Source organism: Triplophysa dalaica, chromosome 24, assembly GCF_015846415.1.
Source record: "Triplophysa dalaica isolate WHDGS20190420 chromosome 24, ASM1584641v1, whole genome shotgun sequence".
In the NCBI taxonomy this organism is placed as follows: domain Eukaryota; kingdom Metazoa; phylum Chordata; class Actinopteri; order Cypriniformes; family Nemacheilidae; genus Triplophysa; species Triplophysa dalaica.
The window spans coordinates 12,988,250-13,006,638 of NC_079565.1; the positions used below are offsets into that span (position 1 = coordinate 12,988,250).

The 18,389-nt window shown below is 38.5% G+C and overlaps 1 protein-coding gene across 2 annotated transcripts in view; it reads left to right on the plus strand.

The window, feature by feature from the left end:
* The first annotated feature begins 1,628 nt into the window (after nt 1–1,628).
* Nucleotides 1,629–18,389, plus strand: part of gse1a (Gse1 coiled-coil protein a) — a 30,404-nt gene continuing 13,643 nt past the window's right edge. For both annotated transcript variants that reach the window (XM_056740144.1, XM_056740145.1), the window contains exons 1-6: nt 1,629–1,762; nt 9,891–10,088; nt 15,229–15,410; nt 16,587–16,750; nt 16,839–17,036; nt 18,025–18,192. In XM_056740144.1, coding sequence (XP_056596122.1) covers nt 9,893–10,088; nt 15,229–15,410; nt 16,587–16,750; nt 16,839–17,036; nt 18,025–18,192 — 908 coding nt within the window. In that variant the 5' untranslated portion in view covers nt 1,629–1,762; nt 9,891–9,892. The remainder of the gene's footprint in view (nt 1,763–9,890; nt 10,089–15,228; nt 15,411–16,586; nt 16,751–16,838; nt 17,037–18,024; nt 18,193–18,389) is intronic.

An 18,389-nucleotide genomic window follows, 5' to 3' on the forward strand; every position in this document is an offset into this window, starting at 1 on the left:
AAGCAGTGAGGTGCATAAATGCATTGTGGGATGCTGTGAGATTGCGTTCCCGCTGAGTGGAGATAAATCATGTCAGTTCCACAAGTACACGAACGCACACACACACCTACAGGTCCACACACAGTCTTACAAACACCAGGAGCACGTGTGCCGCCAAACCACCATAGTATCTCTTTGTCTTCCCCCATTGAATGTGTGTGTGTGTGTCTCACAGCTGCAGGTGCCTCTGTAATCAGTTAACTGTCACACAAACGCACACACAGAGACCCAACACACGTAGATAAAGTGCAAGTATCATTTATACAGCAGGCATAAACACATCCTCCTCTTTTTGATTATTAGCACTGTGGTCTGTCATCTGATCACTCAATAGAAAGACATACAAACATTCATGCTCACTCAAGGATGCCCTGCAGCTATGTAGTGTGTGTGTGTGCGTGTATATGCAGTGAGTGAGAATCAATTGGAGATGGACGCTTAAGCTGAAATGGAAGGTTTTAAACTCCTAGTCTCTTCTTTCTGAGAGAGAGTGAGAGGGGATGTGGTAAACTCAGATGTACATCATGGTTTTTATGTCTGAACTCCTTCATTTATTTTGCATAAATAACTCTGCATTATTTATAGTGTGCTAGGTTTTTATAGAGGTGATCTCATTGTTCTCACAGGCATGAATCTCAAACCTTAGAATAACTTCTTTTTGCTTTAGTTTCAATGCAGATTTATTGTTTATAGTAAAAGCATTGTGGTCATATTAGAATTTGGGTGAGTTTTCCTTGATCATAGAAAATGTTGTGGAAGTAGGTCTTAATAGCTTAGCCTAACCGGCACATTATTTATGCTACGTGCTTCCTTTACATACAGTACTTTGGCATTGTATCATCCAAAAAATTATTTGGGTTGCTTTCCATGCTCAATGTTGACTTCTTAATAATAAAGTATGATTTCATTTCAGTCAAAGCTGCTTAGCTATTGTATTGCTTCATCCATGTTTGTTTCATGAATATCTATTATTCAGTTTTTTTGTGTTGTGTGTTTCAATTTATTCAGTTCTACAGCCTGGTCATTTTTGCAAAGGCTTTTAAACATTACACATGGTTAATGTCTACAATTTAATTGACATTGTTCTATTGTATCTGGAAATTGTTTGGTGGGTGTGGCCAATTTGTTAATCTGATTATAGAATGAGCATTGATATAATTGATATAATTTGTTAGATCATATAATTAGTTATATATTTTAACATTAAACGTATACATTTATGATAAGTAATAAAATGTGGAATTCATTTCGATCACGAAAACTATAGTCAGGGAAAGCTTGACTATAGTGAGTCTAAATAATTTAAATTTTATAATTTCAATATTTTCATGTATTTGTATTATTTTTGAGAGTTAAAAAAGAACATTATAGTGAGCTAAAGGAAATCTAAATGTGAGAACCCGTTTTCTAAATAAAATCTTCGATATCACACACACATCTCCATAACGCATTCCTAAAACACGAGCACACACACAACATGTTCACAGTGTGACCTGACCCCCATCCTCGCGGACCTCAGTGTGAGGGAGGTCCGTCACCCTTGACAGTGGCTCTGCCTCCGGGGGCGGATCAGTGGAGCAGGTGCAAGCGCCGCCTTCACTCCCTCGCTCACACTCACTGCGGCGCGCTACGCGCACTCCACCGCTGCGTCGCCGCTAGAGAGACGCGATGGATTTATTCCTGCACTAGATACATGGGAAATACGCTTTTACTCTGTTTTAAGGTAAGTTCTCATACGCATGTTTCGGTAGAGAGATTTCGACCAAAGCGCTCTCTGTTTGCTTTCATTGCTCGAGCTTTTGTTACGGGGGGCATCATCGCGTGCCGGGGAAACTGCGCGGTCGTGCGCTTTGTTTTCATTGATAGTCATTACGGTCCATCCCGCAAAAAATATTCAGCATTTTCTCTGAATATTCTTGATGCGAAGGGGCACGAAGGTCTTTCGTGTCTGCTATTGATTTTATCGCACATTTTAACCCAAATGGTATTGTGGATGCATTTGCGACCTTTTCGCTTTCTATTTGACTCATCAAATACCCCAAAGTGTTTTTCTAAGTAAAACCTTTGGTTTTTTGTCTGTGCAAGAGAGACCAGAGAGTCGTGGTTGAGTTATATGACCTTCGGCTTTTCTGTAACCTCAAGGTTAATTTTCCATTTATCTCCCCCTTGCTTCTCGTCTAATTCATTACACTTATAAACATCGATCTGGCTTTGCCTGTGGTTGTGAGTTTAAACACAACAGTATCTTAATGTATACACATAAAGCAAGAAAATAGACTATCATGCTTTTAATGTCTCATTTATTAATTCAATTTATTTTATTTTATTATTCATAATAATAAATTATTTTATTGTTTATTCATAAAATTAAATGTAATTTGTTTGACTAACTGGTTGGTACAGTACAGCCTCCTTTCTGTGTGTTTACGCTCAAGTTTCAGTTTCTAAACGCTCCTCCTGTGTTCCCATTAAATGAATGCATTGTGAAAATACACATGTAAACCTGCAGCCCGTCAATGTGCACCTGGCAGAACCTGAGTTTGCATTAGTCCCTCTGACTTCATAGATAACGGAGGTTTTGTTTGGCACTTGCTTGGGTGTGAAAATGAGAGTTGTAGTTTGCCTTTGTTGAACAGGATAGACTGGATCTCTAGGATCGAAAAGGAGGAGCCGTTTAATAAGAAGTTTCTGTAATTATTAATAGGCTACATCCACACAAAGTCACAGATTAAATCTGTAACACAAACAGGTTTTGATCAGGTTAAACTGAACAATGCGAGGGGTGTGTGTGTGCGTGTTGAAGTATGCGTGTGGCTAGTCTTGCAGGGCAGGTGTTGTGTTTGATGAGAATTAGTGGCTGTACATTTGGCGTGTTTGCCTATGATCACGGTAAAGGTTCAAGTTCAAGAAGAAAAAACAACTGGTATCTCCACATGACAATATACAAACACTAAAGCACAGTGCAAATGTAATGGGACAATAAATATGTCGCTCAACCTGTACCAGCACACACACTGCACTGATAGATTGATTTATGTGAAGAGTGTTAGTGTATCTCGGAAGGAAAGTGAGATGAGGGGTGTGTAAGATCTGTCATTCACCATATGACTCCACTAGACTAGCGACCAGTTTGATATCAGTTATCTGTGTTATTCAATGGTTTATTGTTATTTTTAAGCAGCCAAAATAACCCATAATTCCTTTTTTTAAATGTTTTTCAGGAAATGTTGGTTTTGTAAATAAACCGGTATATCTACAATAAATGGTTAACTCTTATACTTTCTATCAGAATATTGCATGTATGTTAATTGTAAAAACTCAGTTATAGAATCAATAAAATGCATGTGATTAATCATCTACATGTATTGGAAACAGGATTGTCAAGATATCCGCTATTCACTTATTGTTTAAGGATACCATCACGGTATCTATAGACAAATAATGCATTCATCTTTAATTTAGTTTGTTTTGTGTTTTCTCCTTTGATTGGCCAACACACCTTTCTTATGTGAAAACTTAAAACGGAATGCGGAATTACAATATTCTCAGATGCAGATTTAACTAGGAATATAATCATAATCACGATGATATTGGTCAACATTGAGATCATGGTCATGTAACACGATTACTCACACTTTTGAAACAACATAGAAAAACTAAAAAAACTGTGTCTTTTAAACTGAATTCAACTGAATAGAAAGATGGAATGGAGCGCAATAATCATTTAACCTTTTGATTTTTCAATTACGATTTATTTTCTATTAATTGCACAGCCCTATAGATTTAACATTATATTGATCATAAAACAGTTTTATATCAATAGTTTTGTCAAATCCTGTATATTCTGTAGTAACACCCCTAATTGAAAACATAACAATCTGTGTTTTATTCTGAGACATAGGTCTAGATTTATGAATTGAATAGAGTGGTTTTGTGTTTCAAGTATGTTTTTAAATCATCTCTGGTTTTCCGATTGATTAAAAAGGTGTTGAGGAAAGATTAATGTGAAATAAACAACCTTGGTCTGTCTGTGTGTTCAGTAGTGTCGAACCCTCAGAGACAGACTGTATTGGGATTAGCTCAGATTTCGGCTTCGATTATATCAGACCTGCTATGTGTATGTATACACACTGGGTGTTTGCACTACTGTGGCCTCTGTTCGGGGTCATCTGTTTGGGTGAAGTGACTGGAGAAAGTTAATACATCATGATATTTTAGCCTCTGAAGTGCTTAAACTGATCCCATGTGAATGGCCACAATCTGTTCATTTCCTTTGTGCATAACCAATAGGATAAATGAGCACAAATACACAGTACAAGACTTTAACATTTAGCTTAACATGAAACGGCGGACACAAAGCAGAAAGGGCACCCTACCCCTGACCATGTGACCTACTCAAATCAGCCGACGGCAGGTTTGCGACTGGCATACGTTCTCATCTTTAAACACGTCACCAAGCGTTCTTTTGATGTCTGTCAGCAACTCTGGAGGGCTATGACAAACGTTTCTTTTAGACGGAATGGCTATTTCACGTTTTTTGTGAGGCGCACACAGAGCTGTCAGATGAGCTGATAAGAGTGTTTATGTTGTCGGCTCTTACACGGTGACAGGGAACATATGCTACCATATGCCGAGCAAAGAAACTGTGAGTAAACCTACAGTAGATGTGAAGTCCTTCTGTGGAAGATGACAGCATCTAATGCGACAAACATCAAGCTGGGAGCATTGTTGCGTTGTATTATTCCAAGCGCGTTAGTTGACAAGAATTTTGGTTTTGTTTTATTAATGCTTTGCCAATAAAAACTCTTATTTACTGCATCCTTCGGAACCGTTTTTAAAGAAAGAGATTTCTTGTGCAATAAGGTTTGTTTCTCAGGGTTTCTCAAGCATTGTGATGGTTTCAGCTTGATTTGTGGTAAAGATTTGTCGTTAGCAAGGGTCAGTGATGCGTTTCCTTTATGCTGTAAAATATCGGATTTGGATTTCTCTTAATAAAGCTTATTTATTATAATTTGAAAACTTTAATTTACTGTCTTTACTTCATTGTAAACTTGAAAAGTCTCACTTGAAAAACAGCACCCATTGACTTGCATTGGTTTTGTGTCCATACAATAAAAGCGTATGGGTACCACGATTGTTCGGTTACCAACATTCCTCAAAATATCTTCTTTTGTGTTCTGACAGAACTGTCATTTTTGGGTGAACAATCACATAACAGGATGTGTGTTTTGTGCACATGGGACAGCTGAAAGTCAAAATTCATGAAACGACTGAAACGTTTTGCTGTAGTTCGATGGGGTATCGGATAATCTGGTTTGCGGTTATTTGCATATCTTATATGGTTTTGTGAACGAAGATGTGTTGTAACAAAATGCTAAAGACTGCGTACGATGCCCTTTGCTTACCTTTTCTTTTTAACACAAGGTTAAGAGTTGCTATGGGGTTGTGCATCATTTATGCACAAACCTTTGTACCAAAATGACTAACAAGAAAGCAGACATGTGATGTGAGTAACAGTTACCACCAGAACGGATGGCGTGAGAATATGGGTTAGATGTTTAGATTGAACCAGCTTTCATTATCAAGAACTACAAATGCTACTGTAAGTGTACAGTGTACATAGATAAGATGGCAACATATGAGTCATCTTGTGTCCTCAGGAGTTCACAAATGCAGTTGCTATATTAAAAGATCATATTGTGTATTATGCAAGAATGCTTAAAATATCTTGGATGTGAGATTGGGAGGTCTTAAAAAGAAGATATTTTGACAATTGTCATTTTGTTTCCAAACAATGAAAGTAAGTTGGGTCCGTTGTTCTTTGATTAACAACATTTTTCAAAAGATCTTCTTTTGTGTTCTGCTGAAGAAATGGCATGAGGGGGAGTAAATGATGAACTAATTTTTATTTTTCTGTGAACTATCCCTTTAAGGCCGAAGGTTGGGGGGTCAGGCATGTGCAGTGCGAGGCGACGGCTGAGACCCCTGACCCCACCGCACATACATCACAAGAGGAACCCCTGGGAATCTTAGTGCACAAGATATAAGCTTTAAACAAGGGCCGCTCAGAGAGTACAGTGTGAACTGAAAACTAAGGCCCCCAAACCCCTCTGCACGCACAGTACTTAACAAGCTTAACACCAGGGTCACTGGCGTGCCTCTATGGACATGTGCCCAGGGGTCTCATGGGATAGTGATTCTAAAAGAGTGTCTTGAATATTATTCAAGGAGCTGCTGAGAGCCAGTCCAAAAACTTACGAGGCTTCACGTGAGAGAATTGCCAGAGGTCAAATGCAAGTCAAGTAATATGTTGTTTTAGATGTGTGTGGCACAAGTATTAGTCAGAGAATGACTAGTGTATGAATTGTTGACTGAGTAAGGGTCGAAGAAAGGTCTTTTTTATAAGCAGCTTGAGATATCAATACTGACAAAGCAGGTTTTCTGAAATGCTCCGTGTTTTTTTTTGCCAAGTGTTGAGGGAAGTCTGAGTCATCAGCTGAGATGAGGAGAGAAAATGTAGGAAGGCTTAATTGAAGTTAAGTTTAAGGTAAAGTCTTGACTGCTTGGTCAAAGATATTCAAATAAGCTCAAAATTTTGAAAATTGCAGATTTATGAAAACAATTTGAAGTTTAGACGTAGAAGTTTAGGGGACTTATTACCGAACCTTGCGGTATGGGTTTGAGGCGAACACTTCAAGCCCTTCCAAGTCACTTGGGAAGACCTGATATCCCAGGTAACTACAAAGTCGATATCGCCCTCATGTCTTTGAGGTCAACAGTTTGTTGGTGACCGTGTCAGTTTCCACAGACGCACCAAGAAGAATCAATGCGAAGTTAATCAAGGACACCCAATGCCAATGGAAGTGCTTCTCTTATGGAAAGTAGAGTGGTTTCGACACGTAATTCTGAGATCTGAGATCGGTCATTCGCGACAAAAAGCTTCCTGTCAAACTTTCTCCCCCGGTTATCAATCCCAATTGTAGTGAAAACCAATTAGCTCATCACACTGAGAAAAGTGTTAGGACCGTCCCAATCCGCATCCATCTTTAATGTTGTCAGTGAAATACACACGCGTACACTTGGGTTAATGAGCAGAAGGCGGGTGTGTGTGAGGTGCTTTATCTAGTCTTAATGAATGCCGTGGGTAGCAGATCCCCACAGTCGGCCATGCATCACGGCTTGTCTGTCACCATTATGGACATGTGTGCACGTATGTGTGTGTGTATGAAACTGTTCATTTGTGCCCAACAAAGCACTTTGACACATCATCCATCACCCAGTCTTTTATCCTCGCTGCTTCTCGCATTGAATTTACATGAGGTGGTCATGTCGACAAGGGCTGGGTCAATTTGCATTGGCAGCACTGTCTAATGAACAAGCTTATTAGAGAGCCAGTGGGGACCAGAGGATTCTGGGACTGTTTTTTGCTGACTCGAACCACAACTAAAGCCTCTGGGACAAACAGCAAGGCACGATTTCGTCTTGGAGAGAGGAGATCATCGCGCATGAAGCTGTTAAAGGGCCCGCTTTAAAGAGATTTTGTACAGCATGCGTTTTTGGTTAAATATGTGTGACTGGATTCAAAAATATGAGGTCAATGAGACACATGCCGGAATCCTGTAAGATCAGGGCTTACTGTGTAGTTTCTCTGCATTGGTTTGTAGGTGTGTCCGTGTAGATGCTCACTGGTGAATATTTTCTTAAGCATACCATATGTGTGCTTGACAACAGCAATAACAATTATAAGATTGGTATGTCATACTTAAACGTTTTCAGGGAAGTTAACTATTTTAAATGTTCATATCTTAATCTCTCTAAGATCACTATACAGTAACTGTAGCACCATAGAGGTATGTCTAAAACGCATAAAATCTAAATTGAAATATGTTTTTTACGGTATATTGAAGTGTTTTTTATAAGTGATTTATCTGTGCACTTCATTATTTTTTTCATGTTTATTTTATATTAACTGTATTTGCCCTAATAATCTTTAATCGAAAACATTACTCTCCCGCCCATGAAGCCCCTCTCGTCAGTTTTGATAAAACAAAACTGACGGAATTATAAAATGGCTCACGAAAATTAAAATCATATACTCGCTCTTATGTAGTTTGTTTGCTTTTGTGGAACGAAAACAGGGATTTTTATCAGAATTTCCATTCAAGTTTCGTATTTTAAAAAGTGTTACTCCAGGACTGGCGTGCTGTGATTTCACATGTCAATGACGTCATTGGGTCTCACTTGTCATTTGACTGACCGGATGTTATAGTGCTCAAGGGAAAATTAGAATGAAGGTAAAATTTGAGATTTTTTGTGAATCTACTAAAGCGTTTTGTTCACACAAGACTCCAGACGACTTGTATGGAACTTATGTTGCTTTCCTTGTTTTTGTAGCTTGCTAGCTGTATATGGGGGTTAGGATGACACGCATGTAAATAACAGAATTAATATTTGGGTGAAATGTGCCTTTAATGCATCAAAAAGGAAATAAATGTTATGTCTGTTCCATTACTCCGCACTCACAGCTTACAGATCTCTCTCTGTCCTCTTGTGCATTAGGCAGGGGTCGTTACTTCCTGAATGACTGTCGCAGGTTGGGTAGATACCTGTGGCTTTTCTCATTTCCACATCGACCTGCAACTCTGTTATTTCTGATTATTATCCAAGAGAAAAAGTGCGAGGGGAAGATAAGAGGGGAACGTGTGGCTTCACAGCAGCTTTGTTGGTAGTGTAAATATTCCAAATAAGACGGAGAATAAGATATAGACCTACGTGTTTTTGTGGCAAAGTGTGTGGGAAAAGAGAGATATCTCTCTCAGGTGCACCTGAAACGAGGGTTTCTTTGATAAACTGGTTTATCCAAGACTGAGAGTTTATATCTCAATGATATTATGTCATAATTTATGTATCCTCATGTCATCAAGACTCTTTCTTCTGTGGAACACTAGAGAAGATATTTTGAGAAATGTCACAGTGGTTTTGTATCCATACTATGAAAGTCAATGGGGGGTCAATGTTGTTCAAAATATCTTCTTTTGTGTGCTGCAGAAGGTTAAGTAAAGTACAGGTTAAGAGTCAAAATTGTTTGCCCAAATGGACATTTTGGTGACATATGTACGTGCATCTTGTTAGTATTTTATGTGTGCATTATAGTCAACACGTTTCCATGTTTAATCCCTTTTATCTGTTTATCAGCACAACTACAACCATTTAGATGACATGTTCTCCGCCTATAAGTGTTTGGGTGCGTCAGGCTCCATTAAGTTGTAATGAAGTTGTGGCTGAAGGCAGAGGATTTCACTCCCAGCTCAAACTGCACTAAGTTCATTATTAATTGTTTTGTTTGGTTCAGCGGGAGGGCAGGGGTGAAGCAGAGTTTATCACGATAAAGTGAGCTTTTGTTTGTTTCTTGCCGAGTGTGATAGCTGAAAGTGCGAGAGTGCTATACATTCAGGAAGGAAGTGAGAGGTTTTTGTGCTTTAACTTTTGTTTTGTGCGTTTTCTGTCCAACGGTCATGTAAGAGGAACGAGACTCTTTATATCAGCAGAAAACACACTGACTGTCCCAACCAGTTTGGACTTGCCTATTAAAGGAAGAATGATTTCTTACTATTATACCGTTTTTATCTGTAACATTTTTGCGCACACTTTGATCTTTAGGTTGGTAAAATCATGCAAGAATTCACTCCCTTCATTCACTTTAAATGTAGCGGTTGAATGAATTCGGGTCACAGGGTCATTTATGGTTCTCTATGCCTGGGATCGTGCTTAACTCAACAAACTATCCGTTTCCTTAATGAATGACTTAAAATTTGGCATAACAGAGCTACAATTCTTTCTTTCTCTTGCAGGTATGACCCATGAGCCAAAGTCTCCATCATTAGGAATGATCTCCGCTGCACCATGCACCATGGCCACTGTAAGCCCCCTGACCCCTTCCCCCATCAGCGGGGCAATGGTAGCCAACGGAAGCCCGGCGTCCCAGTCGGCACACTCTGGATTTGCTGCCGCTCTCCGCAAGCTAGCTAAACAGGCCGAAGATCCAAGAGGTGAGCGTGCCCTTTGTTCGTCTTTACCCATGAACCCTTGCTCTCGTCACTTTATCATCTCATCCCTGTTACCTTCCCCAAAATGCAATACATTGCAGTTGTCGGAACAACAATATTCATCATTCAACATTATAATTCATGTTATACTTTCTTGTTCAAAGTAAGAATGCTTGTTTGAATTGAAAAATGACAACCTTGGAGAAATCACTAATATTAGAGAATATTGTTCTGGTCATTGATATATTATGCGTTGTAGCACTATAACCATCAGTTGCAGCTGAAGCCGGATGTAAGCGCATTGGCCATATGCACGCTTGTTATATGGACAGCCATGCTTTGCTCGGCGTGTGTGTATGAGTGTGGGTGGCGGTTTCTGTCAACAAATTGTGAATAGATTTGAATAATATTTGCATATGGGCTTGCCGCATTTCAGATGGCTGGCACAACATTTAGCCGCCCATCTGTCTGTATAATTGTTATAGTCAGCGCCAAAAATACACGCATGCACGCGGCTTGTTCTGATAATGTGCGTTACATACAAACGAAAGTTCTTAGATCATGTTTTGTGTGTTCGTAAACTGCCCTCTTACACAATTTAGCACAGATCAACAACATATATTTAGGCTTTGTAGGAAATAAAAAGGTCCATCTTGAATTCTGCTTAAAGGACTATTTCTCCTAAAAAAATTAAATGGATATTTTTGGTCCACCCTCACTGATGTCTAAACCTGACTTTATTCAGTGAAACACAAAAAGGAAATTTTGAGAAAAGTAGTAGTTGCTATGCAAAACACCATAAAATTGGTCTTAATGGGGCAGTTCACCTAAAAAATGTGTCATTTACTCACCATCACTCATTCCAAAGCTGTTTGACTCGATTTCTTCTGCAGAACACAAAAGAAGATATTTTGAATTATGTTAGTTACCAAACAACCTTGGACCCCATTGAATTTCATTGTATGAACACAAAAACACATTTCACAAAATATCTTCTTTTGTGTTCCAAAGACAAAAGAGTCATATACAGATTTTGAACAACATGATGTTGAATAAATAACAACAGAAGTTGTATTTTTGGGTGAACTGCTCTCTTCAGGGTGTTTGGAAACCAAACTATAGCTTTGGGTGAGGAACAGATTACAACAGAAATCTTGTGGGTTTGTGCGTAAATGATGACTAGTCTACATTTTTCTAACTGTATCTTTAAACAAAGGCTCCGCACACCAAGGCCGACATGTGAACAGGTCTGAATAATGGTTTCTCCATGTGTGTATTAACATTATAGTATTCCTCTTTCTTAAACATGCGGCGGAGAGAAGCAGGCTGAAAGAAAGTGATATATTGATTGGTTAAGTGCTTGTATGCCAGTAAATTCTATAAACCTTTGATAAATCTCCTTCTCACGGACGTCTCACATCGTGCATACCGACCCGTCTTTCTATGACACTTTGTGTTTATAGACTCTGGGATGACAGTGATTCAATAACTGTCAGGGTTGTTCTGTCTCAGATTACTAAACCTGTGTAAATGCCATTTTTTGTTTAAGCTTTGGCGGCTTTCAGACGTCTTTGTGAATGTGTTCCCCATTGATGTTTGAAATGGTGCATTACTGACATCCCACATACACATGCTCACGCTCTTTGTAATCTCTGTGCCACGAGAGTTGTGTCAACAAAGCTTTATTAGCATCACTGTAAACAATTTGAATATTGTACAAGCTTTGAATGCGCAGTATATAAAAAGAGAAAAGTAAAACTATATTTTGGCGTTTTCTCAAGAAACTTTTCTGCGTAACAGTTGCTGTCACTATGCAGGATGCAAGCTGGCTTAAAAGTCTTCACACTAGGCGGCCATATTTGCAAAGCCTCCATGCATCAGTTCCAGTCATGCAAGACCAAGACAGATATATCTAAAATGCCCTGCTCAGGTCACAATAAAACAACATAATTGCCACCAACAAATTAAACTGATTTTTTAAAGGGGTCACATGACACGGCTAAAATGAATATCATCGTTTGTTTTAGATGATATACAATGTGTATACACGATTTAAGGTTCAAAACCGCTGTATTTTCCACATACCGTGCACCATTGTATCTTCTCTTTCCCCCGCTTCTCTTAATCGCACAGATTTTTTAGAAAGCTTATCGCTCTGAATAGCAAGGTATTCTATAATTGGCCAGTTAACCAGTGCGTAGTGATTTGTCGAATACTGCAACCATGTGACAGAAATGTAACATCTCTTACCATATTTGGAACATCAGGTTCCAAAGCAGTTGTACTGGCAGGTATGCCCACCTTACTTGCGTAAACATTTGGAAGGTCTTAGTCATATCATACCACGAACTAACGTAGATTTGTGGGGGTGCGGTTACACGAGGCATTTCAGGCACGTCTGGGTGAGCATACGCTTGAAGATAGAATGCATCTTTTCTTCCGACACTTTAATTTGTGCAATTTTACATCTCTAATACATGCAGGCCCAAATTATAAATTACACAGAAAAACATGTGTTCGTGCCATATGACCCCTTTATGCTCAAGTAGTGCTAAGAAAACACTTTTTTTCAGATTGCTGTATAAATGACATACTGTAAAATACAACGTCATTGTCCCTTTTAAAAGTTAGTATTTTGTGGTTGCAAAGGTGGCCCTTGTGGTTGCAACTAAAAAAAGGTACAAAAGCTGTCACTGGGAGAGTGCCTTTAAAAATGTTAGCTACAAGTAGCTAATGTACCATTTATGTATAGATATGGTTGCATTACATTAAGTACAAATATGCAAATTTGAGGTACTAATATGATACACCTCTTAGGTGCAAAGGTTTTGTTCTTTTCTGTATGGGTTTCACTTATTCACATTATTGTAGCTAATTTTGTCATGTTTGGATGTAAACAAGATTACCACTGTTTTCACTCAAAATGGCCACACACAGTCTCAACGAATCTCATTGGTTGTCGCGTGTCTTGTGGCCACGAAAACCAATGAGATTCAACGCAGACCCAAATAACATAGAAAATAATAGAAGGATTGAAATCCTGTCCCCACTGGATGAGGCACGACATGACAAATTCCTTTTTTATAATGGTTTATATGGTCTTCTGTTGCATCGCATCTTACCATTAATTTGTGGTATAGTGACAAAGAATCAGCAAAAAACAGGGTTTTTCTCAGCCTTTTGTTCAACATATTGTATTTTAAAAGAAACTTGCATTCAAGCAATTTTAAAGCAGTAAAGCAGAAAAATGGCTTTGTTCTTTCATTCGATATTGCATAGTCACCATTGACTACCACAGTAGGAAAAATCGCTTTATAAATGTTTTGGTTCTGTTAAACACAAAAGAAGATATTTTGAAGAATGTATGAAAGCAAACAGTTCTGGGGCACTTTTGACTACCATTTTAATTTTTCCTACTATGGTAGTCAATTGAGGCCAAGATCTGCTTGGTTATAAGCATTCTTACATATATCTTTTTCTGTGTTCATATAAACAAGAACATTTATACAGATTTGAAACAACTCCAGGGTGAGTCATTTTTGGGTGAACTTGCCCTTTAAGAATAAAGTCTATGAAAAGTTATTTACGAGGCCCTGGGTCCCTCATTCGATCTAAGTCAGTGAGATTTGTATTGCCTATTGTCCAAAAGTGTACAGCGATCAGAAGAGAAATAACATTTAAAAATCGTCACAATTTGAGGTATTCACAACCACAGTACAAACGATGGGTGTAACAAACTAACTTTGGTGACCAAAATAATTTCAAAACATTTTTAGGAACACATTGTATGGATATTCAGCAATTGCTTAAAGGATTTCAATCCAGAATGAGTAAACTAGTACAAAAGGCAGAGCATTGAGACCTCTGTAATTCTTATCACCTCTCCAGCAGGCACAATTGCGCTGAGGACAGCTGACCTACTTTACTCTTTGTGTTGTGCGTCTTATAGATACTACTTTTAGCAGCAATGAGATTTTTCTGCGTGTGTGGTTTTGCGTTGCGCTAGTTTCAGTCTAAATAGGGAAACAGTCATTTCTCACAAGCTCTGACTGCTATCAAAACCACAACAAATGCGTTCGGCATAAAGGTCTGAATTAATGCATAATTCATAATTGTAATCTCGCTAGAAATGTTCTCTCGTCGTATGTCGTATGAAGACATATAAAAGCTTTTGTTTTGTGATTTTGGAGTGTTGTCTGGAGTATGCCCGGAGGTGAGATGGTCTACGCAGACACGGACGCATGCACACAATCGAGTTGTGTTTGATCACGGTGAAGTGCCGAGTTCCCGCAGTAGGGGTTCGAGAGGAAAACTGGAGCGTTGTGTGCATGTGGCTTTTCCGCAGGGAGATGGCACTGTTTGTTTTTTATCTTTTTAAACTGGCATCTGATCTGACAGCCCAAAGGGGGCTTTGATAGCGGCTGAGCTTGACAGTCTGAGACTGGGTGATGTATGTGCAGTCATCTGACAAGTCATTGGTTTTGTTTGACACGAACACATACACATACAAATACATCTCCACAATTAATTTGCTAGTTTCACTTGTATGTGTTTGTTATTGATCTCTTTCTGTTGTTATTTTTTTTTCGAATCATAAAACGTCTTGGTTTTTATGAAAGCATGTCTTTGTAAGAGACGTGGTTTAGACCCTGGTGCTTAAATGGTGTCTGCAGGTTTAAATGTCTGTTTCTTCTTTATAGTAAATAAAAAATAAAGCCAGATCAAATCTTTTTTTGCTGTTGTTATAAGGTGAAGTCTGCACAAATTGAGAATAGAGAAGTACTTTACACAGTTAATACCACAGTTTTATTGTTCTTGTGTTAAAGTGTTATTGTTGGGTGAAAGTATTATGAAAATTTTAATTAAATAATATAGAAAAAAATATCAAATAGAAACATAATATAAAAACTAAAATTAAATATAGAATTGAATATAAATTAATATATATATATATATATTATATATAAGAAGAAATTAGCAATAAAATATGCAATAAAATAAAAGAATATATTGTGAAATAAAATAAAAAATATATTAGATCAAATATACAATAAAGTATAGAATACATTTTTGATAAATATTAGATTCGGTGCGAAACAATACCAAAAACATAAAACAACTCCCAACTTATTTTTTCTTTCAGGTTCCATTAGTAGCGAGTCATCACATGTTTCCTCCCCCGTGACCAATCACATTTCTCCAGTCGGTACGCCGAAACGGATTGCAATGGGTACGAGCTTGGGCCCTCCCACTAGTACACCACCTGTGGTCACCATCGCCCCGACTAAAACAGTCAATGGCTTTTGGAGGTCTGAAGGCCGTCAGGTATGAAAGAATTTATTTAATACATTTTTGATACGTTTTCAATGATGTCATCTCAACATCAATGGTTCTCACTTTTTAAAACTACAACAGATGCATGACCATTTAAATATCACGTGATTTTATACACAAAACGGAGAAAAAGTGCCCTAGTACTTTCAGGATGTTGAACCCATGACCTTAAAGGCAAGGAAAAAGCTTAATTCACTGCAGAGCAGATGTTTGTGGTGTCGGGAAGGCCAGACTGCTGATTTTCTGCCCAGAAGGGGGGATGAGGTCCTGATGGGGTCAGGGGGTTTATGTTAGGCTAGATAAGTGCAAGTGGGCCAGTTTGTGGGTGTCCTGCATGTCCGTTTTTTCAGTGATTCTGAAGCGTGACCGCAAGATCTTGCTAAAGTGTGTGTGCTTATGGGGATGGATGGTGTGTTTAGCTCTTGGTCTCCGTGTAGCTTTGTGAGTTTATTTAACACAGCAGTCATGGGACATCAGGCTAGACAATAGACGCTGATCAAACTACCCTCTCTGTTTACACAAAGAATCTTCTGTAGCTCTGCCGAGAGAGAGAGAGAGAGAGAGAGAGAGAGAGAGCTCTGTGTAAACTATGTTGTCATCTCGTAACCACAGTGTCTCTTTTCCCAGCTCTTACTTAGACCACACACATTTGCATCCATTCTTGTACATTTAATCATTATGGCTATAGCATATGGGACGTCTGTTTAATATTTATAGATGCAGATTTGGTGCACATGACGAATTGCATTGACTAATTCTTATTATGAATTAAGTTTCCCCAAAGGCGAAGGAGTTCGATTACTTTCTCTTTCAATGTAAATATAAATGTACACACGCTGAATAATCAGCCCTCGATTAGCAACAGTTCACTTTTGTGAGCACACATTTGCATAAGAACTTTGCATACAAAATGTAAAACTTGCTTTGAATGAACATTTGCAAAACAATTTACATGCATTAATGGCGCAACCATTAATATATTGGCAAGATCTACATTTGGACTTGTTTCACTGTTTCTTGTTCAATTCTGACATTTCATTTGTATTGTTTTATACACATATAGATTTTATGCCTTTGTTGTTTATGCTTAATTGTGAACTGGAGCAATAATAAAAATATTGACCCGTTCAGTTTCCCATGAGGCCCTAACAAGTCTGTGTCTGTTAGGCTGAAGCAGGATTGAGAGTGTCAGGTCAGGAGCGTTTGCCCTCAGACCGGCCTCTTCCAGCCCAGGAGAAGACCTCCCTCTCCCTTCCTCCATACCTGGCGGGCACCCATCCTTTCAGCATGACCTCGAGCACTCTCATGCAAGACCCTCGTCTTCAGACTCAGTCAGTATATCAACCTCCCTCACTGTTCACCCATCTTTGCTATTGTCATCTTCGGTGAGTTTCTCATCCTTTTCTCATTTTCTTTCAGCCTGCAACGACACGTTCCTCACATGCTACTAGCAGGAGCTCAGGAGGAGTATCTTCGTGACGGGTTCCGTCCGTACGCCTCGGCAGAAGAGCTGCGTATGCCGGTGCTTCCTCTAGGGCTCGGCCCGGGGGCTGCAGCTGATGCTCTTGCATACTTTCACTCAGGATATTTACCACATCCCTCTCTCGCCTCATACAGGTGTGGACATATTATTATTTCCTAAATACATGTAGATATTACTGTTGTCCTTTTTTTTATTTGCAGTTTTTCAGGTCTGAAAAAATACAGAGCATCTTTTATGTTATTTTGACGTGTTCATTTTCTGCAGATGAATGCAAATAGAAAAATTTAAATATTGGTATTAGTTCACAAAAAAATGATCAGTTTACCTAAACACCTATAAATACCTATTAATAGTACATTTAGAAACACTGAAAATAGTTTTGAAATGGTCTCTTAATTTTTACAGTGGCTGTATGTTACGTAAAACAATCTCAAAACATAAATAACATTTATTTTGTTTATTCATCTTTCTCAAACTAAACTTCTGTTGTTGCTGCTGTTCCTTTAAGACTTGTATAGGCAAATGATCATTGTTATGATTGGCTTAACCCTTTACCTTTATAAAAAACTATTACTGTTATTAATACCTGATGTATCTTTTTCTTTTGTTATGATTTTAAACCATAACTTTCAATCTTTATGACTTTTGTTTGACATGTGCTATAGTTTTTTTTACAACATTTAAAACATTATCATTAAGTAATGAAAGCATTATAGTGTACTAATAAAACAGTCTTTTAACGTTACTGCAAGAACGTATTTTAATAACTAAGATTAAAAAGGCTCTGAGAATGTACCCTGATCCAAAATTGTGCTTACATTATACTTGCGCTTTTTAATATTCGTGTACAGTGTGCGACTTTAATCCATCGTCACAAACCTATATTCCAATCAGCCATTCTCTTGGTTTAATTATACTTCTCTCGGTCGTCATTTGTTCCCTCATTCTGAGTAAATAACACACTCAGCACATCTCTTTGTTGAAGTCAGCAGAGGGGAGACAGCAGTAGCAGAAATAGCTTGTAATGTTCATTTCAGAAGGCCAGAGGTTAATGAAGGAGTGAGTTATTTATAGAGACACTAATGAACTGCTGTTCACTCTCTGCTTCCTGTGGTTAATCAGGATGGAAGACTACTACAATCTGTCTGCCCTCCGCTCGTATTACCACCAGCTTCCAGAAGGTGGAGCCATGCAAGCCCTGCATCCCTCCGCTGTTCACCTGCCGGTGCCGGGAGGGTTTTACCACGGTGACATCGCACATCCATCGCTCAGGGCTCTTCACTCAGAGAGGTAAATACGCATTGACATGGATTTCAGTTTGAATGAATCTTAAAGGTCCAGTGTGTCATTTTTTGGAGGATCTACTGTATTAACAGAAATGCAATATAAAGCCACGAGTATACTTCACTTTCCGTGTCCATCTTGCAAAGAAACGCATCAGCACAGCTTTGTGTGCATACTCAATCGTGGATAAACAAGTTCAACAC